Below are 23454 nucleotides of genomic sequence, written 5' to 3' on the forward strand. Positions count from 1 at the left end.
TCATATATATATATATACACACACACACACACACACACACACACACACACACACACACACACAAGGGAATATTACTCAGCCTTGAAAGGAAGGAAATTCTGACACGTGTGCAACATTCATGAATCCGTAAAGACACTGCACTAACCGAAATAAGCCAGACACAAAAGGACTCCATTCACATGAGGTTCCCGGAGTAGTGAAATTCACAGACACAGAAAGTAGAATGGTAGTTACCAGGGGCTGGGGGAGAGGAAATGAGGAGTTATTATTTAGCAGGTTCAGAGTTTCCATTTGGGAAGACACAAAAGTTCTAGAGATGATGGTAGTGATGGTTACACAACAATGTGAATGTACTTAATGCCACTGAATTGTACACTTAAAAACAGCTAGGGTGGTAAATTTTATGTTGTGTATACTTTACCACAATTAAAAAAAAATAGGCAGAAAGAAAATTCTGAAGCAGGCTCTAATGTATCCTACTAACTCCTGGGAGTATCTTACAGGAAAAGAGAACTTCTTTGTAACAGTGACTATGGCCAGGATGAAAATGTTAAATGCACAGAAAAAAGAAAGCCCAGAATGACATGGAAATTGATGCTAGCTTGAAAGGCCAGTGAACTCAACTTTTGTGAGTATGCGAATCCCTTCTGAAGGTTAAAAAAAAAATTCCTCAATCCCCACACAACAATAGAACTTTTGCTACTAACTGAGAGGGAGAAAAAAATATAGATAGATGATAGATAGATAGAAAGATAGATTAGATAGATGATAGATAGATAGATAGATAGATAGATAAATGGATATAGATGCAGATATAAAGATACTATCAATTCAGGAATCACCCTTCAAAATGAACTGAAAGGAAACATTGATGACAAGCCCTCTACATACATTTGGAAAAGGCAAGCACACATGTTAAAGAGACATACTGTTTATTCTGTCCACCGGCAATGCTTGAAGCACAAAAGGATTCTCTGATCCTTTAAAACGACACCTCAGGCTCCTAGGGGCCCACCACCTACAGGATAAGAACCACAGCTCTCTCTGAACAGGAGCCTAAAACTCAGCAGTAAACTTCCAAGACATAGTGCAAAAACATTAGGTTAAAATGGCTATGACACACAAATGCAGCTCCTCTCAGGAAATAAAAAGCAATGCATTCTCCCCTAGAAATCCAAAGTGCACTTCTAACAGGAATGCACACTTCCTAGGCTGGATTCGGTTCAGGAGAGTGCAGTGTGTTGGCAGCCCTTCCCTGCACAAAGCCATCAGAGCCTGCTCAGCATGGGCCTGCACATGCTTGTCACACTGTCACCTCCCAAGGGAGTTGGCTCTTTGGGGTAATGGTTCAGAACACTGGCACATCTCTCAATAATGCTGTGTATTCTAAACATTTTCCCTTCCCTAAAGCAAAAGTCATAAAGGTATCCAGAATTTATCAATGACTACTGACATGTCAGGCATCTAAAACTTATCCTACAGTGAACACACAGATCACACACCCAGCTCTGTGATGAGCACACTCAATTCAACAAGGGCACCTCTCAATTTTCAGGAGCGTAATTTGTTAGAAGCTATACCAAATTGCTTGCTTGGCTCACAGAAGTAGCATGAGACTACATTTAAAAAGAAAAAAAAAATTAAACTGATAATTTTTTAAAAGAGTTCTCTATAAAAGAGCAAAGAATTATTATTCTATTAAATCAGTGCATTCCAGAGGAACCAAACTAACCTGTGAAAACTGGTGCTAAAGCGTGAACATGAAAAATCATTTACCTATTACACTGATTTTATAATGCTAATAAAAATGTGATTGCTAATAAGACTCTTGCATTAAATTCATAACTCAAAAGCACCTGGAATCTTTAGATACAGTTGTAGACCTAAAGTGTCACTAGACTTTCACTGGCCCCAAAATGCAAAAATATCAAACCTTTTATTAATACTTAATAAAACCCCTGGGATTCTAAGAAGTAATCATCTCTTCAATGAGCAAGACCTCACTGATAATGAATACCCATAAAATTTTCTAGATAGTTTCCTCTATCAGAGATACTTTAAGAGTTTCAGAAGCCTTAGGGGAAACCAGCAAAATCTGAAAGAGACGAGGAAATAGCTAAATGGCTTCTAAAAGGAAGGGATATTTAAGACTACTTGACATCACAGACCTTGAGTTTAGGACTGAGTTAAACCCCCAGTGGGAATTAAAATCTTGGTGGGAATACTCTCAAACTCTATGCTCTTCAAACCATCGAAGCAGAGCATTGAGGCACTCCGGTGAATCCAGAAAAAGAAGACTGTTTTGGAGGACAAGGCCAGCTATCTCAGGGCACCAAGAGGCTTGGCTTTGAGCTGTGCATTTTATCTTGTTTTTAATATTAAGCAGGTTATACAAAGCAGAGCAATGGGCGGAAGAACGTAGTGGAGACTATCTCTGCCTGGCAACTGCTCTCGCAGAGGTGGGTCAAAACAAGTCAGCTATTGATACAGTATAGGCCCTTCTTTTATTAGGTTGGTGCAAAAGTAATTGTGGGTTTTGCCATTACTTTTAACATCCTATAGTGATCTCAGAATATAAGCCCATCTTTGTATTAGTCACATAACAGCAGACATGAGCAAGGTGACACCTAAATCTTAGATTAACCTCCAAGAATAGAGAACACAAAGAGAGAGATGTTAGCTAATAATGAGCTGGTATTAGGGAGCTAAAGCAGGTACATAAAGAATCAGAGGCTACGAGGCAATTCAATACACTTTGAGAGAGCATAAAGTCAGAAAACTAAAACCCTTTTAAAGCAGAAAAAAAAAGGGGTCCAATATCTTTTTCGCAACTAACCATCTTTATCTGTCCCTAGGTCTTACTAAACCTTTGTGAAGGCTCCTCTGAGCCATCAGATGCTATGTCTACATTGCAAGAGAAAGAAGAAAAGACATATAGTGGAATGACTAAGTCTATTCATGCACTCTGGGACAGGGAGACCTGGCTTGGAATTCTAGCTCTGTCACTTATGGGCTGTGTGACCTTGGACAAGTCACAGAACCAGTCTAAGCATTCCAATCTCATAAAAGTAAGAAACAATAATGGTCTTTCTGGCAGGGTTATTGCACAGTTTACTCTAGGTAAGGTCCACATAACCCAGCATCTGACATAATAAACCCTCAAAACATATTAGTGACTCTATTAGTCCATTTTCACACTGCTATGAAAAAATACTTGAGACTGGGTAATCTATAAAGAAAAAGGTGTTTAATTGAGTCACAGTTCCACCTGGATGGGGAAGCCTCAGGAAACTTACAATCTTGGTGGAAGACACATCTTCACAGGACCACAGGAGAGAGAATGAGTGTCAGGCAAAGGGGGAAAAGCCCCTTATAAAACCATCAGGTCTCATGAGAACTCACTATCACAAGAACAGCATGAGAATAACCTCCTCCATGATTCAACTACCTCTGACTGGGTCCCTTCCACAACCCCTGAGGATTATGAGAACTACAATTCAAAATGAGATTTGTGTGGGGACACAGCCAAACCATATCAGCGACTTATATCTTTGATACCACAGTGCCATAATACCCAGTATTATCTCAACAAAATCCTCTCAGACAAATGACAGATCCAGTCTCCCTGCAAAGGTCCCTACATGCAGGAGCTCAGGAATAATTTCCCACCTCAAAGTAACAATCAGATTCCCAGAAATTACCTCTGATCAAAGTTTGCCAGGAAAAAGAGAGAGAGAAACTCTGATAAAGCTACCTGGAAAATGTTTAAATGTTAAACGCTATCCAGGAAGTATTTTAAGTAATTCTATCTTAGGCAATGTTTGATAGCTTAACTGTTCATAGAAAAGAGTGAAGATGCATTTTAAAGCCCATTAAAACGTTCTATAGTGACCTCAGAAGACAACAGGAAACCCCAAAGGGATACTACTGGTCAGTTATTAAAGGTAAGCCAAGAAAGAGGAGGAACCATACATTAGATAAGTCCCCATGGCCAGTTAAAGTTAGTGCTGAGATGAAGTTAGTGCCTGATGAAGAATAACAGAAGAACAATTTATCATCATGTGGACTCATCAGAGTCTAGTCTCCAAGCATTTTTCCCTCACTGGTGAGAAATGATCTCATTCCCAGAACATAAAATCTCCAAAGCCTCTTTAAGGACCCATCTGAGAGAGGGGAGTTCTGAGTCGGCATGGCGCTAGCACTGAAAAACTAATTTGGACGACTGGTGGACACAACAGAGCTCATGTGGAAGATCTGGATGGGGGACCAGGGCATGTGCGTGGGAGTCTTTGGGGCAACTGTCCCTTATATCCCAGTATAGATATGGTCAAATCAACTAGGGCAATTTTTCCCCTGAGGGCACATTTAGTAATGTTTGGAGACATTTTTGGCTGTCATGACTGTGGGCAGTGATGATGTTGCCATCAGTGAGTAGATGTCCAGGGATGCTGCTATACATCTTACAATTCGCAGGACAATTCCCATGACAAAGAATTACCCAGACCAAAATGTCAATAGTATTGAGGCCGAGCAACCCTACGTTAGATGAAGGGAGAAAAGAAGGGGCCATCCATGAAAAAACTATCATGGGCTGTCATTAAGAAATGTGTAGTCTGTTCTGTGGATGTCATATATGCAGATCACCCCAAATGTATGTTCTGGACCTATTATTAAAGCTACAGAAAATCCTTAAACTAATTTGGAACAGATCTGGTTGATAAAGCTTTAAAAATTATTCGCATTTTAAAATAATTACTTCCTACCTTCTTGCCCCATAGGAAAAGGAAGAAAGCAATTGTTTACGTTAAAACCGGGGTTTTCTCTCTGATAAAAAAAATAAGCTCACATTAACACACACCATTAACTCTACTGAGTTATGTGTCAGGAACTTATAATATGGTATGTACGAGGGCAGACATGTTATAGAGGCAGACAGTCCAGAGACACATGGACACTTATAAATTGAAGTTCACCAGTACTGTGTCTTTTCTACACTACTGAAAGGCAGCCATTTCTTAAACTAAAGCCTCACCCTACCGCTCGTCCCTCCTCCCCTGCCCCTTTGGGTACAAAGCTAATGTGCATAGCCAAGACCCCTGAACGTTTTCGTTACCAGTATGTATCAAAAACTGTAGTTGAACCCACAATGCTGAAAATAACACCTAGTTTTTAAAACAGGATTTTGATCTGTTTGAAATAATAATTTTTATTTTTCATTTTACTTTAAAAAAATTTGAGGGACAGGGTTGCCCAAACTAGAATACAGTGATGTGATCCTAGCTCACTGCAGTGCCAACCTCCTGGACTCATGCAATCCTCATACCTCAAGCTCCTGAGTGGCGGGGACTATAAGAACTTGCCACCACACCCAAGTAATTTCTTTGATTTTTTTTTTTTTGACACAGTGTTTGACTGTCACCCATGCTCGAGTGCAGTGACACAATCTCATCTCACTGTAACCTCCGCCTCCCCGGTTCAAGCAACCTCCCAAGTAGCTAGAACTAGGGGCGCACACCACCACGCCCAGCTAATTTTTGTATTTTTAGTAGAGACAGGGTTTCATTATGTTGGCCAAGCTGGTTCTCTAGTTCCAGAGCTGCTGACCTCAATTGATCTGCCCACCTTGTCCTCCCAAAGTGCTGGGATTACAGGCATGAGCCATAGCACTCACCTTGATTTTTTTTTTTTTTTTTTTCAGAGACAGGGTCTCACAATGTTGCACAGGCTGGTCTTGAACTTCTGGGCTCAAGTAATCCTTCTGCCTTTACCTCCCAAAGAGCAGAGATTATAGGCGTGGACGACTGCACCTGGCCCTTGAAATAATAATTATTTTAAGTTAACCTTTTTCTGCTGGATGCTAACTCAAAGATGCCTTGGGAGAAACAGAAGCTTCCTGCCAATTGTGTTCTTAAAAGCCTCTCCTTGATTCATGCCAGGCACATGGCAGAGCCCTGCAGGAGTCCTTGGCTTCTGCCACATGCCCCTTCCTGGAATCTAAAGTGGTTGATCAGTCCACTAATTTAAACTTATTAGCACTTTGAGATTGACATCACCTCTGTCTTAAATAGTGGCCTGTTCTAAGTTTTCCAAGTAATTTTGGCACTGGTAAGTCTAGGGTAATGTTTCATCATGTGTCAGTGATGCCCAGAATCATTTGGAACCATAAGCAAATAAACATTTCTGCCATATCCTTGGGGGGAAGAAATCCAAAAAAAGAAAAAGAAAAAAAAGGTGTCCCTTGGTTTTAGAGGAAGTATCAGAAAGCCTGCTGATCCCAGCCGGATAAAAAGAAGCAGGTACTTCCTACCAGAGGCCAAAGTCCAGCTTGGAGCAAGAAAATGAGGTCCAGTCCAAAATTTGACTGGTTTTCCTACAGCATCCAATCAAGTGACAGTCAGCCTAGCCCAGCAAGGCAGCTAGCCCACAGCAGGGGAGAAACAGGCCGCCTGCTTCCAAAGCCTGCTTCGGAATCCAGTGTCAGCCCTGCTCCATCCCAAATAAGCAAATATTTGGGATGCTAACTGCCCAGATATTTCCCTGAGAACTTAGGAGGAATTGTTTTTACTTTAATTAGCATGGTATACTAAAATATTCTAAACTCCACATTGATTTCATGGTATAGATTAATATATCTGACATTAATATTTTCAGCTCACCTGAAGAGATTAAGGCAGGATTCGTGGTTCTAATCCAGGTCCTGCCACCAATTCGCTGTAAGAATTCAGAAAAGTCACATCCTGGGTTCCATTTCCTCAGGTGTGAAATCTATGAGCTGCACAACAGTAGTGTTCCCCCCAAAGAGTGATGCACAAACCACCTGGACCTCAATTCCTGAAATGCTGGTCACCCTAGAGTGGGACTCATGAGCACATCTCAGAGGATACATATGACTATACTAGTGCTCACCAATTTTACCATCCACTACTATTCTTGGAGATAAAATAATGCATTCCAACCCCTCTTTGCAGCTACAAATGGGGCCTGGTAACTAGTTTGGGCCAATGGGCTCTACCTGAAGGACAGTGCTCTGAAGAGCCAGTATGCAGCACTCAGCTCTTTCCCCGGCTCTAACTAACTCCTGAACCTGAGAAGCTGCCTGGATTCCAGCAGATATGACAGGAGTAGGAGTAAGCCGTTTGTGATAGGCTAGCTTATGCTGATTGATTCAAGATCCCAACAGCCACCTGATATATGACAAGAAAAAGAGAAGACATCTTCCCTATGAGTGGTCTCTATGGCTAGGAGTTAATCGACATCCATGTAAGACATTCTCATTTGCTTACTCGAACTTCTTTGCTGACAGACTGCTAATTTTGTTCATTACAGTGATGTGTTCAGCCCCAAGAGATGAAACATGATTCCTCTACTCCTTAAGCATTGGAATCACCTGGACAGCCTGGTAAACACAGATTACTGAGCTCCAGCACCCCCAACCCCTGCCACCAAGAATTTTCATTTCTAACAAGTTTCCAGCGGATGCTGATGCTGATGGTCCAAGGGATACTGATGCCTATGGTCAAGAGACCAAACTTTGAGAATCACTGGTCTAAGTCCATCATGGCAATACTATCGTCCTTTGTCTGATATTTCCTTTCCTATCCTCCCTTGCAGATGCAAATGTGATTTCATTCTGGTCAATGAGACAGAAGGGGACATCTGCAGGGTAACTTCTGGGAAAGATTTTTCTGCCATAAAAGGAACCAATGTCAACACAATATTGAAAAAGAAGAAAAAAATTGGAGGACTGACACTAACTAGCTTTAAGACTTACTATAAAGCTGAAGTAATCAAGATAGTATAATATTGGAGAAAGGATAGACAAATAGATCAATGAACTAGAATAGAGAGCCCAAAATAGAACCACATAAATATAGTCAACTTATCTTTGACAAAGGAGCAAAAAAGGCAACAACATGGAGAAAAAATCGTCTTTTCAACCAATGGCACAGAAACAACTGAACTACACATGCAAAAAATATGGCAGCAACACAAAGCTTACACCCTTCACAAAAATCAACTTAAAAGTGATCACATACCTACAGGTAAAATGTGAAAGTATAAAACTCCTAGAAGATAACATAGAAAGAAATCTAGATGACGTTGGGTTTGGCAATTACTTTTTAGGTACAACAACAAACACATGCTCCATGAAAAAAAAAATTGATAAGCTGGACTTCATTAAAATCAAAACCTCTGCTCTGTTAAAGACACTATCAAGAGAATGAAAAGATAACCCACAGATTGGGAGAAAATATTTGCAAAGGGTATACTTGATAAAGGATGGAAAGTATATACTTGATAAAGGACTAATTCAAAATATACACAATATGGCCGAGTACCACGGCTCATGCCCATAATCCCATTACTCCGGGAGGCTGAGGCAGGTGGATCATTTGATGTCAGGAGTTCGAGACCAGCTTGGCCAACATAGTGAAACTCTGCCTCTACTAAAAATACAAAAATTAGCCAGGTATGGCGGCACACACTTGTACTCAGAAGGCTGAGACAGGAGAATCACTTGAACCTGGGAGGTGAAAGTTGCAGTGAGCCAAGATCATGCCACTGCACTCCAGCCTGGGTGACAGAGCAAGACTCCATTTCAAATAATAATAATAATAATACATTATACATTAAAACTCAACAATAAGCTAACAAATAGCCCAATTTTAAAAAAAAAAAGCCAAAGACTTTAACAGACACTTCACCAAGGAAGATATACAGGTGGTAAGTAAGCATCTGAAAAGATGCTTCACATTATACGTTATCAGAGAAATGCAAATTAAAGCAAGATACCACTACACACTTAGAATTGAGAAAATTCAGAACACCAACAATAGCAAATGCTGATGAGCATGTGGAGCAACAGGAACTGTCATTCATTGCTTGTGGAAGTACAAAATTGTATAGCCACTTTGGAAGACAGTGTGGTGATTTCTTGTAAACCTAAGCATATTCTTACCATGCAACCCAGTCATCACACATCTTGGTATTTAACCAAAGGAGTTGAAAACTTATGTCCAACCAAAAAATCTGTGCACAGAGATTTATAGCAGCTTTATTCATAATCACCAAAACTTGGAAGCAAACAAGATGTAATTCAGTAGGTGAATGGATACATAAACTGTGGTACACCCAGAAAATGGAATATTATTCAGCTCCCAGAAGAAATGGGCAAAAGCCATGAGAAGACACAGAGGAAACTTTAATCCATATTTAAGTGAAAGAAACCAGTCTGAAAAGGCTATATACAGTATGATTCCAACTGCATGCCTGTTTTAGTCCATTTTCACACTGCTGAAAAAGACATCCCCAAACTGGGAATAAAAACAGGTTTAATTGGACTTACAGTTCCACATGGCTGGGGAGGCCTCAGAGTCATGGTGGGAGGTGAAAGGCACTTCTTACATGGAGGTGGCAAGAGAAAAATGAGGAAGATGTAAAAGCGGAAACCCCTGATAAAGCCATCAGATCTCGTGAGGTTTATTCACCTATCACTAGAATAGCACAGGAAAACTGGCCCCCATGATTCAATTATCCCCCTCTGGGTCCCCCCCAGAACACATGGGAATTCTGGGAGATAGAATTTAAGTTGAGATTTGGGTGGGAAGACAGCCATATCAACCATATCAATGACATTCTGGAAAAGGCAAAACTATAATAAAAACATGAGTGGTTGTCAAGCATAGGGGAGCGGGACAGATGAGCAGAGGATTTTTAGGAGAGTGAAATGTTATGTATGATACTATAATGGTAGATGCAGGTCATTATAAATTTGTCCAAATCCATAGACTCTACAACACCAAGAGTGAACCCTGAGGTAAACTATGGACAGTAGGTGATAATGACACATCAATGCAGGTTCGTAAATTGTAACAAATGTACCAGTCTAGTGGGGAATGTTGATAATGAGGGAGACTATGCATGTGTGGGGGCAAGAGGATATGGAATATCTCTGTACTTCTTCTCAATTTTGCTGTGAATATGCAACTGCTCTAAAAATAAAATTTTAAGGGAGTTCCTTTTGTATTTCCTGATATGAGGTTGGATGAAAACATGCTATTTGATCATGAAGCAGTCATCTTGCAATGTGAGTGACAAGTCTGAGGATGATGAGCCACCATGCCAAGGAAAACAGAGCAGAAAGAATAGGGTAACAAATCTGGATACACCTGACATTGTGCAGCTGATAGCACAAGCCTGAATCAACATACCTCCAGGCTTCTTGCTATGTGAGATAAGGGTCCAAATCCTTAACCCATTATTAATCAATGTTGGGAGTATGAAAATTGTCAGAATCAAAATGGGATTACTTATGTTTAAAACCCTGAGAAACAGAGTCAGAGAAAGCCAGGAAGAAAGTGTTCTAATGCATAAATGCCTGATTACAAGAGCTATCATAAAAGAATGCAAAAACTATAACCTTGTACAAAAGCCATCACAGCCTTACACAGAAAAGTATTTCTATGAAGACATCTACCCAGCAACTGCCTGTCCAAACTTGGACTGGCATCACCCTTGTAATTGATCCTTGTGACCAAGGATAATTATCTCAAAACAATTATGTAATGTAATCCTCCTCATTTTTCCTTTAAAAACTTTTTTTTTTTTTTTTTTTTTTTTTTCTTTACCTCCTTGAATGCACACATAGTTTAAAGTGGCAGGTATGTTACCACTGAAGTGCCCATTCCTGAATAAATATCATTTTCTTTCAATGGGCCTCTCTCCATTATTTAGGTTGACATAAATGGTGTCAGAAGTGGGATCAAAGTGAGTGTACCTCAGAGAAATAAGAGGTCCCTGGAACTGACTGCAGTACTGACTGAGCCCTTTCTGCTCTCTGCTTCTGTCCATTTCCTCTTCTGTCTGGATGAATCTCCTCTCAGATTCTCAGACTCCCTCCCTTTGGTGAGTTCTTTCTGACTTTACATGTGATTTCATTTGGCCAAAAGGCTGCCTTAAGTATTTCGCATCCCTCTTGGGTCCATGAAAGGTGTGTTTGTTTGTTTGCTGGTTGGTTGGTTGGTTTGTTGGCAAGCACTTTCTGATATAAAGAAAAGTATCCTTCTGCATTGAGTACTCTGATGTCTACAGAATTTACATTCTGTCTTTGTGGCATGTCTTTTCTGGTGAGTTCACTTTTGGTTCTTTCTGCACATCAAGTTTAATATTTTATTTGGTATGCACACCTGGCTTAAAAATCTTGTGTGGCCAGATATGGAGGCTCAAACCTGTAATCCCAGCACTTTGGGAGGTCAAGGAGGGCGGATCACCTGAGGCCAGGAGTTCCAAATAAGCCTAGCCAATATAGTGAAACCTCACATTTACTTAAAAAGAAAAGAAAAGAAAAGAAAATTGTAAGCATTCTTATTTTAGTTTCATTTAGATTTGGTTATTACGCACATCTGCAAATAATTTGGCACCTTAACTTTTACCTCTCCTTTGTTTCTGAACATCTTCTGAGAGCAAAATTAAACATCCTAAGTACTGGTGCAAGAAGGCCATTTAAAAGTGTTGTGACTTCTGACACCATTTACGTCAACCTAAATAACGGAGAGAGGCCCATTGAAAGAAAATGATATTTATTCAGGAATGGGCACTTCAGTGGTAACATACCTGCCACTTTAAACTATGTGTGCATTCAAGGAGGTAAAGCAAAAAAAAAATGTGGTAAGCATCTATGTTTGTAGTCATATGTTACACAGCAATAGAAAAACTAATGCAGCAGCAAAGTCCTAATTTGGTGTAAAGGGATTATAAGCCCTTTTGGAAACAAAGGTAAAACTGTATTCTCTAATCAGCTTATAAGTAATAAAGCTGGCATTTTGATCTCTACCTGATTCCTCTATTTCACAATTAGTTCTGAATTACAGAGGAGAGGAAAGAATTTGTATTTATTCATGCCATAAAAAACTCCAATTGTCAGTCATTTTATTACTCTGCAACCAAAAGCATTTCTAAGTAATGCAACACCCCTCAGCAATTCTTTTAAATGAGGGTCAGACCTGGGATGTGTTGGAAGGGCCCAAACCTGGGTCACCTCAGGGTTCAGGCATCTAGAAGACCAACTTTATTGTATTTTATTTTATTTATTGATATAGGGTCTTGCTCTGTCACCCAGGCTGGAGTGCAGTGGCATGATCTCGACTCACTGCAACCTCCACCTCCTGGGTTCCAACAATTCTCATGCCTCCATCTCCTGAGTAGCTGGGATTATAGGCATGTACTACCATGCCCTGCTAATTTTTATATTTTTAGTACAGACAGGGTTTCACCATATTGGCCAGGCTGGTCTTGAACTCCTGACCTCAGGTTATCCACCTGCCTCAGCCTCCCAAAGTGCTAGGATTACAAGTGTGAGCCACCATGCCTAGTACAAGGCCAGCTTTAGATTTTATTTTTACTCCAAAATAAATCCTCTTTTCCCAAGAGCTGGGAGAAAACATAACAGATCAAGAGAAGGGCTTAATACTCATTGAGCAGATGAAATAAATAAATAAATAAACCTTCCCCCATGAGAATTAAAAATTCACAGCCCCAAGCTTTGTTAGTTTATACAATTTGCACTTCTCAAATAACCACCTAAACATAATTGGACTTTTAAATATAGTTTAAATCAATGGCAGAAAACTTTGAGATTTTATTCCAAAACTTTACATGCAGCAAGCAAACTGCTACAGGCTCAGTTGTTTGTATATTTAGGAAGTGTGCTAACATTCCCCCTGGAATTTGGTCACCTTTTCCAATAGCACCCTCCAAAACTCAGCAAATGCATTCATTGTGCACTGCCCATTCAATAATATGCAACTTTCTCGTTTTCTTAAAAGAATCCTGATCTTTGACAGTGCTGCAAGGAGCTGAGTGGACAATCAGCATAAAGATGAAATGTGAGGTTTCTAAGTCTCTGTCTCAGAATCTGCCGATGATCCATTTGACAGGCAACTTCAAGGGGAAGGAGAACCGTACACTCTATTTGTAGTCTAAATTCATTAGGGAAGACTAGGTCCCTACATTTAGCAGCAGATGTCCAAATGATTGCAACCTCTTCCGTCATTTTGAATATAGTAACTAGAATTTTTTCTGCTAAGGAGGATTTCAAAAACTTTTAGTCTAATCCTTTCTTCTACAAATAAGGAAACTGAGATCTAAAGAAGCTACATAAAAATAAAAATGCCAGATCAGTCATTTCCCCAACTGAATCCTGTTCTGAGTGTTCAATCCACCAGATTCTTTCTTCTCTAAGTCAGAGGGCCATGAGGCAGCAGCTAAGAGGGTGCCTTCAAGAAGTTCAAAACAGTTCTTAGAGACAGGGCTGCCATGTCTGGTTTAGGAAGACCTAAACATCTGAAAATCAGGGAAGCTGAGTACTGACGGTTTCCATGGCGACTGCTGAGGAGCCCAGGTGCATGCTCTAATGAGGCCACCAGCCAGCCAGCATTAAGGAGCAAAGGCTGTGGGACATTCCAGAAAAATTCATACGCCACAGAGCTCTCAGATGAAACCCGAAGGAGTGGCTAGCCTGCCTACGAGGGCTTCTCTTGGAGAGATACATGGTAGCTCTGGACTTTATATGTCTGCCCTGTGACAAGCTCTTTTCCACACATTATTTCATTTAATTATCACCAAAACCTGCCAAAGTAGATTCAAGTTTTATCCCCTTTTGTGGATGAATAAACTGAGGTGCTGACTGAGGGTCAGTGAGATTATAAATGGCTCCCCCAGCTCTGGTGCCTCATTCCTCCCCTCCTACTCTTTTTAAGAGGCTTCTGAAACTGCTTCTGAAACTGCTCATCTGAAAGCTCCCTTGCATTCTTCTAAAAAGAAGTATAAGCCATTATTGCAAAGACAGCCTTGAACTCAAAAGTCTGAGAGTTCTTACAGGGGAAAAAAAGCTCAGCGTTAGAGCTCCCAGCTGATCTACCTTTGCCTACCATTCCTAGATCCTAGAAAAGACCTCAAAATGTCATTCTTAAATATTAAGTCATCATAAGAAAGAATTCCCAGAGGACGGTTTGAAAGACTTGAGAATTAGGTTAGTAGTGAGTAAGAGAGCAGAAATGAGCAGAAATGACCTTACACCTGAGCAAAACAAGTTTTCTGTGAAACTATATGAAATGAGTGTGAGTTAAAGGCCACTGGGAACCCCAGCTGAATCACTCAACCACTCATGCCTGGTACTGATGCCTGAAATCATTTATTAATTAATTTTAATTTTAATAAATAAATTCATCGAGTTGAGATTGTTGTCTCTTGTTTAAAGACAAATATTCCAGAGAGGAAAAAACCCACTAGGGCAATAGCAATCATCAACAGTTCCGTAGGAAGTAGTACATCAGGGTGCCATTTCTGAAGGAGCACTCAGCAGTGAGAGGTGGGAGAGGGAGAGACCACTGGAGACAGGTGCAAAGCACAGAGCAGTGTCTGGAGAAGTCAGGCTTCTGGAAAAAGCAGGATTCACCTGAAGACACTGCGCTTGACAATAAAATGGAGTGAGGGAGTTCCAACAACAAAATGAATGGATTTATAATTTTCTACCTCATTACAAACACAATGAGGAACGCCTCTTCCATCTTTAAGGAGAAACTGAGTTTGTCTCACCTCTTCAAAAAATCTGGGTTGGCAAATCCATACTTAACTTTCTTGTGTCGTGATTGTAGAAATACCACTCTAAAATAGGAAGCCACTCAAAGAAGAGAGTTTAGGTGCAAGACCTTTGAATTCCATTGGCCAAAACAGAAAATACCATCCTAACATTAAACTATTCCACTAAAAGCAGACAATGCCCCTGATACTGCCTTCTGGATACTGTCAGGATAATGTCAACTGAATCACAGTGGTTAGAACTGAAATATGATGCAGTACTCACTCGAAAGACCTTCTCCACTCTTGCAATGCTTTTCCCAAAGATGGTTCCAAGTTGGTCTCCAATTCCAGCCAATAAGAAGCCAAAGAGTGGAATTCCAAAGATGGCATATAAAATACAAAAGATTTTTCCTCCTTCTGTGCTCGGAGCAATATTCCCATATCCTGGTGAGAAATATTAAAAAGAGGGAGAATAGCAGAGAAATTAGCATACCAACCAAGAACTCACAGACTTTTAAAAAAACTTTGCACATTTCCCCCGCTTTTTGAGCTTTAGGGGGTAGAACTTCATTTCAAAGGCAGTATACAAGTCACAGCATTGTTCCATTGCTTCTCTTCCTTCTCACCTTATAAACAGTTTCAAGATTTCTTGGATAATAACACATTTTAGGAAATTCGTGGTCACTCAGAATTTTCATTTTCATTTCCAACAAAAAGTGATACCACCTTTTTCTGAAACACCAAGCATCATGGACATGTCTAGTTTAGAGACACCTGAACACATGGGAAGGAATCACCATTGCATGTTTTAGATTTGACAAGAGTTTTTTTTTTTTCCACAGTCTTACCCGTGGACTCCACCTGGACAGACTGTGGCTGTCTTGAAGGGTGATGGGAACTCCATATTGAAGAGGAAATGTGGTTTAGTACAAATTTACAAAGGACTCATGATTTGTGCACTCCTACCCTGGGAAGCCTGAAAACAGGAAAGAATGGGGAAGGGACGGCTTTGTGCTGCCTCTCCCCACTGCCAGTAAAGTTCAGCCTGTCTGGTCCTTTTTTCTCTTTACTGGCAGCTCCACACCATCTCTCAGTCCTGCCCCTCCTCCCAACCACCTCTTGCATTGAGGGTAACAAGGTGCTAAATGTTTACTGATGGATATTTGAATACAAGAGTATCTTTTTATAGTCAGGTCTACTAACATGTATTTCAAATAGTGCTTTGAAAATGCCAACATCTACACTCTTAACAGTATCACAATTACATAAGTAACTTATCTTTAATGAGTATTGGGCTTACCCTATATGGATGAGGCTAAAGTATTGCTGGAAGAAAAAGGCATTAGCATACTTTATATAGAGATGAAAGTCTAAATTAATATTCACTTTTGTGCCGATTCATATTACAATCTTATGTTAACAAGTATCTAGACAGTAATCTAACCATTCTCCCAAATCTGGGTAACTCATGTGGGGCCTGTTTCTGAATCCACGCAATGAGTGAGTTATTGGGTCCACGCTTACTGGCAGGTTGGGAATTCAACATGATAAAATAATGTTGATGGTTAGTCCATCATTCAGCCACCCACAGGCCGGGAGAACTCATGGTTGCCTTCTGCCTCTGGGAATGAGTCACCTGGCTACTTTCCTTTGCAATCTTCTGTTCTGAATCATTCAAACCTCTTATAACAAATAATGTAAATTACAGCTTCCACTTCTAAAGTGAGTGTTCAGGCTAGCCTTCCTCATCTTGTGTGTCTTTTATTCACCAGGATTTTGATTTAAATATGCAAAAAAAAACCTCTCAGAACTTTTCTTAGGTACTTTTCAGGAACTGGGACAAAATCATTTTTCCAAACATCCCCTACTAGAATGGTTGAGCTGACATTAAGCTAGCCCTATTGAAAAGGAAATAAATGAGCCTCTACAGTTTCACTTTATGCATCTTTATGGTGACTCTTGGAAACATCCAAGTAACTTGTGAAAACACTGAAGACCCCAGCTTAACTGTATCACAACTGCCTAACTTTGGGGCATATAGGTTGTCCAAGTGTCTCAGAAAGAAATATATTGCAGACATAGGCAAAGAAATGGAGGCTTGGAACTGGATGAACAGGCATCTCATTAATCATGACAACTGCTACACCCGCTTCCTCCAGCTTTCAGAGATGACCACCTCCACCTCCTGGGTAAGGCGCTGTGCCTTACCATGGAGCCTCAGGGAGAGGTGAGGAGATGAAAGATCCAGATCCAATTCCACCTCACACTACCTGTTTCTTCTTAGATGCACTTAACCTCTACAAATCCTAGTGGCAGAGGTAATCAAGGAAAATTCAGGGGGGAAAAAAATCAATGAGCTGTAAAGTACTATATCGATGCAAAGTATTATTATTATCATCATCATAATTGATTCCTTGTTTGTTCAGTGTTTTATTGACTAGAACACTAAAATACAATTAAAGCAAAGTTATTGGGTAAGAGCATGAGTGATGCAATATTCAAACAAGGCTTTAAATATATTCACAGCCATCTTTCTTTGGTGACACACTGCGTAGTGGCTAACCATTGTTTAAGAGGCACAGGTTTTTGCTTTTGTTTTGAGATCTAGCGTTTAGGACCTAGGTTGTTTCTAGGTGAAATTCAGAAACTCATATGCCACAAGAACATTTTAGATGAAAGACAATTGCCATTCATACTTAGAAAGCCTCTTAATCTAATCATATGACATGGTAGGTTTGCACTTGGCAAATCTGCAAATATATTGATGTTAGCTATTAAAAGTGTTCAGGATGTCCATGACACCAGTGGGTCCGGGGCTTAGAAGCCTTTTCTGGCACCCTAGGCCAGGTTAGGTCAGATTAGTCCACAGATCACAGCATCCAACAAAGGAAGGGTGACCTGGCACCATTTGGTATCAGGGCAAAAGGTGTTGCAAACCTGAACAACACCAGAGGGCATCACTGTAGTAGATCCTAGAAGACCAATGTCAGGTTTCATTGTGTTCAGCAGATTTTTAACCTGGGAAAAAGTGTCATGCATTGTAGGAGGATTTATTCTAAACCAATTAAAATTGAGAAAGTCTGGGCCACTTCAAGAGGTACATTTTGGAAAATGCTCTCCAGTAGCCGGTATTGCATTCATGAGACATTAGTGTATATTGAAGGAAACTCCCAATTTTCTTGTTTCTTGACACGGCTACGTGAATGATCTGTCTGCTGCATTGAAAAACACGACAGCTACACTGGAAGGCACATTAATGGAATTTATTGTGTTAGCTTGTTAGGAATCCAGGAACTTGGTTTATTGGATAACTATGTTTATTCATCCACATAATATCACATGACTGAGGAATGGTGGCTCCATCTGCCTAATTAAGAATGTTTGATATGTGATAGTTTCTGTTATTTTTTGTGTGTGCTTACATGGGAATCTTTGCGTTTGAGTAAATGGCTCTTAGCCCTTGGATTCTGCTGCCTGGCTTCCATTCACGTGTTTACCTGTTTCCTCATCATCATATACCCAGGGGTTACTCTGGGTCCCCATGCCTCAGGTGAGCAATCACCTTGTCTAAACCAAGAAATCCAGGGCTTGGCCACAGTCGTTAGTTCAAAGATGGACATATGATCTGGATTAGGGGCTTTTGCTGGAGCTTTGAAGGAAATGATCTCTCTTTCTTACTAAAAGTAAGTCTGGAGAAAGACAGGCCTAGGCACTGTCAGTCATTTTTCCCTCCCCGGGTTGTTCTGCCTAAAATTTATGAAACACTAAAGAAGCAGAACGAAAAAAGAGGAGTGGTGAATGAGGTCTCGCTTATATAATTTGAGCTCTGGATGGAGCTACCCATGAAGTGTTAAGAAATAAATGTTACACTAGCCATGGTGGCTCACCTGTAATCCAGCATTTTGGGAGGCTGCGGTGGGTGGATCACAAGGTCAGAAGTTCCAGACCAGCCTGGCCAAGATAGTGAAACCCCGTCTCTACTAAAAATACAAAAATTAGCCGGGAGTGGTGGCAGATGCCTGTAATCCCAGCTACTCGGGAGGCTGAGGCAGAGAATTGCTTGAACCCAGGAGGTGGAGGTTGCAGTGAGCCAAGTTCACACCACTGCACTCCAGCCTGGGTAACAAGAGCGAAACTCCGTCTCAAAGAAAAAAAAAAAAAAGAAAGAAATGTTAAACCTCCTTTTATTTACTGGAGTCAGTATATTTTCTTTGGTTGTATAAGCTTGTGTGCTTTGAGCTTTCTATTGCCTGCAACTGAGAACATCTTAATACACACTTTGGGTCAGAGCTCATGGCAGGCCAGTGAATATTCTCTGACCTCCACAGCTAGGGACTGAGCCTTCTGGCTGTGGCAGTTGCCATCTGCCATCATCTTTGGACCATACACTCTTGATTTAAAGTCTTAGGCAGAGCTCAATGCACATATCCAGCCTAGGAGGCTGTTTCCTCTGTGGTGGGAGGCAGGACACTGTGTCATACCAGTTATGCATAGGAAGGGAATCTTTCCCCAAAATCAGAAGGAAGGTAGATGCTGAACAGGAAACCACTACAAAGCAAACATGCATCAAAATCAGAAATGCAAAGTCCACTTCAGGATCATGGTACAATGCGAACACTAGAGACAGGGTCCTTGTTCTATTCAATTTAGAAAACACAGTTTTCCCTCTCACTCTTTCTCTTAACTGAAAAAGAATGCATTGTAAGTTGAACGTCATTTTGTTGGCTAAATTTTAACTCCAGAGTGGGGCATCTTATAAAGATACAGCTAGAGAATTCCAAAGAAAGTCTTAATACAATGTACGTAAGAATAATGAGATGAAGAAATAATTGTTTTTCCATTGACTTAGTGGTAAAATTCATTCATTGCATGTGATCACAAGGTTTATAAGAAAACTCAGAGCCCAGCAATTCATCCAGCTCTTCCTGAGCAATTTTCCACTAGTTAGGAGTCAGGAAAGAGGAACTGTGAGAGCTAATGAGCTGTGTTTTCATTAATCGTGAAATACACAAATATTGGCCTGTTTCCTTTCGATCTTAAAATTTGCAACATAATATTGCAGACATTTTTGCATATTATGAAGTTCCTTGAAAAACACATTCTTTGATGTTTTCTATTGGATCCATTATTTACACCACGATCACATATTGCTGGAAGCTTAAGCTGTTTCTACTTTTGTAATAGGGTAACACCATGGTGTTACATTGTGAAGTGTGGTCTTCATCTTTGTTTCCTTGGAAAGATTACCAATGGATTGCTCTGTCAAAGCCATGACCTTTTTAAAGGTTTGCCAAATTTCTTTCCAGATAGACTCTCATGAGCAGCTTAAGGTTATGTACTTTTCAGACATAAAAAATGTGTTTATTAGGTAGAATGTGTATAGAGACACCTTGGGAATAACAGAATCTTTTCTGAAAAGCAGCGCTACTCCTTAGTATCAGAGATCCCTTTTATCTGAAGATATCAAAGCACTTCTTTTTGAAGAATGTTTTCTTGTGTTGAGATATATGGAAAGATTTGCTAGTGTAGAGCAAACAGAATACCTTCAGGCACTCCTCCAGACCAGGAGCCACACCAGAAGGAAGAGCAGACTCTGCTTAGTCAATGTCAGGGATGCACTGTGTACCCTGATCCCTTCTTGGTCACTAATTCAGTGTGAGAAAGTCCCACCTGCCTTTGATTATTGGCTCTGCTGGCGGGTCCCCAGTAACTAGCTTTTTTAAACTGGATGAATGATGCTCACTTCTATGTGCAGATGCTTTTTCACAAGCTGTCATTTGTAGAAGGGCAGCAAAGGATCAGGCTCTTACCAATACCTGTGAAATGCTATTAGAGTTTAGTCTGTGAGGCATTTTCAGATTGAGCCACCTGACTCTACTCAGATCAGAGAGAGAGCCTCTGGTCAGGACCCAGGTGGTAGCCAGTCACAGTGTCACTTGCCTGGCAGCCTCATTTAATGTATCAAGGTACCTGTTGGTACATACCCAGCACTTGGATTGGATGTTTATTTCTTATTTTCATTTTTCAGAGAAGGGGTATTGCTTCATTACCTGGGCTCAAGTGCAGTAGTGTGATCATAGTTTACCATAACCTCAAACTCCTGGCTCAAACGGTCTTCCCACCACAGCCAACCAAGTAGCTGGGACTACAGGTGTGCACCACCATGCCAGGCTCATTTTTAAGAAAATGTGTGTAGAGACAAGGGCTCACAATACTGTTCAGGCTGGTCTCAAACTCCCGGCCTCAAGTGATCCTCCCACCTTAGCCTCCCAAGGTGCTGAGATTATGAGTGTGAGCCCCCACGCTTGATTCAGATGGGATGTTTAACCCATGGGTTTGAAAAGAACAATCACCGTGGCCAACATTTACTGAGTTCTTACGAGTTAACATGCACTGTGCTCCATAAACATCATCTCATCGAGGTGGGTGCTGCTATTAGCCTCATTTTATCTATGAGAAGACTGAGGCCCAGAGAAGTTAAATAACTTGCCCAGTCCTTCATGGTTAGTCAGTAACAGAGTCCAGCTTCATTCACCAGGACCAGCTACATAATTTGTAGGGCCCACTACCAATTGAAGCGGGGTCCCTTGCTAAAACACCAAAATGGTTTAAAGCTGAGAGCATTAAACCAGGCACAGGATCCTTCTACGTATGGGCCCCGTGGGACTGCACAGGGTGCACATGCGTAAAGCAGCTCTGCCTGCGTGGACAGTCTGGTGATCACAATAAGAAAGCACACTCTTAACTAAACAAGTGAGGCTGCATGACACACAGTTGGGCAAAGATTGGACTTTGGCATGTAAACAGCAAATGGAAGCCTTTGTGTGTGCTCCCCAGGCATAAGTCATCCTCTTTTGTTTTATTTTTAAAAATTTTTTAAAATTATACTTTAAGTTCTGGGTACTTGTGTAGAACATGCAGGCTTGTTACATAGGTGTACACATGCCATGGTAGTTGGCTGCACCCATCACCCTGTCATCTTCATTAGGTATTTCTCTTAATGCTGTCCCTCCCCTAGCCCCCCATCCCCAAACAGGCCCCATTGTGTGATGTTCCCCTCCCTGCGTCCATGTGTTCTCATTGTTCAACTCTCACTTATGAGTGAGAACATGCAGTGTTTGGTTTTCTGTTCTTGTGTCAGTTTGCTGAGAATGATGGTTTCCAGCTTCATCCACGTCCCTGCAAAGGACATGAACTCATCCTTTTTTATGGCTGCATAGTATTCCATGGTGTGGAATATGTGTATATATGTGCCACATTTTCTTTATCCAGTCTATCGTTGATGGGCATTTGGAGTGGTTCCAAGTCTTTGCTATTGTGAACAGTGCTGCAATAAACATAGGTGTGCATGTGTCTTTATAGTAGAATGATTTATAATCCTTTGGGTATATACCCAGTAATGGGATTGCTGGGACAAATGGTATTTCTACTTCTATATCCTTGAGGAATCACCACACTGTCTTCCACAATGGTTGAACTAATTTACACTCCCACCAACAGTGTAAAAGCATTCCTATTTCTTCAAATCTTCTCCAGCATCTGTTGTATCCTGACTTTTTAATGATTGCCATTCTAACTGGCATGAGGTGCTATTTCGTTGTGGTTTTGATTTGCATTTCTCTAATGACCAGTGATGGTGAGCTTTTTCTCATATGTTTGTTGGCTGCATAAATGTCTCCTTTTGAGAAGTGTCTGTTCATATTCTTTGCCCTTAAATGCCAGCTTTCTCTTCGTGAAGGACATGGAACTGTTTTCTAGCCAGAGGTGAACAGATATGAACTCATCCTGAGCTCATCTTAATGCACATTCATTACAGCCTCCCCTTGGCTTTGTCCCTGTGGAGCTGGTTGTCTTTTGCTGAAAGTCACCAGAAGCCAGTTGGTGGAGATGCTCCTTGGACTCCTTTGGGTTTACTTAAATCCAGTTATAATGTTCTGAGCTAGTTCTACTGGACAATTACCCCTGTGCCATCCCCTCTCATTTCCCAGCCACCATTGCCCCAACTGCGCTGAGAGATACCCACACCTCACATTCAACTGGAGGTCCACCCAAATCACTGAGCCAAATCCAGCTCCAGGTATAGAAGTCTTGTCCCTTGTCCTGGTGCTGTGGGTGCTGTGGGAGAACAGTGAAGTTTCTGGAGAGAAAATAAGAATCAACCACCTGTTTTCTCCTGGGACTGAGTTTTCCTAGAGACATTTGCTCAGAAATAATTCCTTCCCACAGAAAAGCACAGGACAAACTTACAATTGCTAACACTGGGTGCTTAGTTTGCATGTTTCACAGGTATTTAATATTTACATGTAACTCTTGCTTTGCATGTAACTCATTTAACCTTTAATAGCTGTAGGTAGGCACTTTCATAGCCCTGTCTTTTAGATGAAGAAAGTGAGGCAGAGAGATTAAGAATGTGCCCACGACCTGAGAGTTAGTAAACAGAAGAATCAGAACAAAAATCTGTGTAGTCTCTAGTTCTAAGCCTACAGACAACTGTCACACCTTATGTCAATGTTTTACTCAAGTATTCTGGAAGGATGGGCAGGGTAGTCAGACAGAGGGGGTATAACTAGATCCCCAAATCCCGGAATGTGGTCTTCCTACTGCCTCAGAACAAAGCTCCAAAGTGTAAGTGCTGGAATTCTCCCAGAGTGACAGGGTTGAGGGTTAAATGGTCTCTCCTTATAGTTCACCAAAGGCATGGAGCACAAATACACTCACACATGTGTCCATGCATGAGACACAGCGTCACTCAAGAATGCTCCATTCGGCCAGGCGCGGTGGCTCAAGCCTGTAATCCCAGCACTTTGGGAGGCCGAGGCGGGTGGATCACGAGGTCAAGAGATCGAGACCATCCTGGTCATCATGGTGAAACCC

General features: G+C 40.9%; 1 protein-coding gene across 3 annotated transcripts in view; it reads right to left on the reverse strand.

Annotated features, from left to right (window-relative positions):
* The window catches only part of KCNK10 (potassium two pore domain channel subfamily K member 10), a 143531-nt gene that overhangs the window by 31604 nt on the left and 88473 nt on the right, over window positions 1–23454 (reverse strand). For all 3 annotated transcript variants that reach the window (XM_037737108.1, XM_037737107.1, XM_017524625.2), the window contains exon 4: window positions 14864–15024. In XM_037737108.1, the coding sequence (XP_037593036.1) occupies window positions 14864–15024 (161 nt within the window). The remainder of the gene's footprint in view (window positions 1–14863; window positions 15025–23454) is intronic.

This window comes from Cebus imitator, unplaced genomic scaffold (assembly GCF_001604975.1).
Source record: "Cebus imitator isolate Cc_AM_T3 unplaced genomic scaffold, Cebus_imitator-1.0 Scaffold34, whole genome shotgun sequence".
In the NCBI taxonomy this organism is placed as follows: Eukaryota; Metazoa; Chordata; class Mammalia; order Primates; family Cebidae; genus Cebus; species Cebus imitator.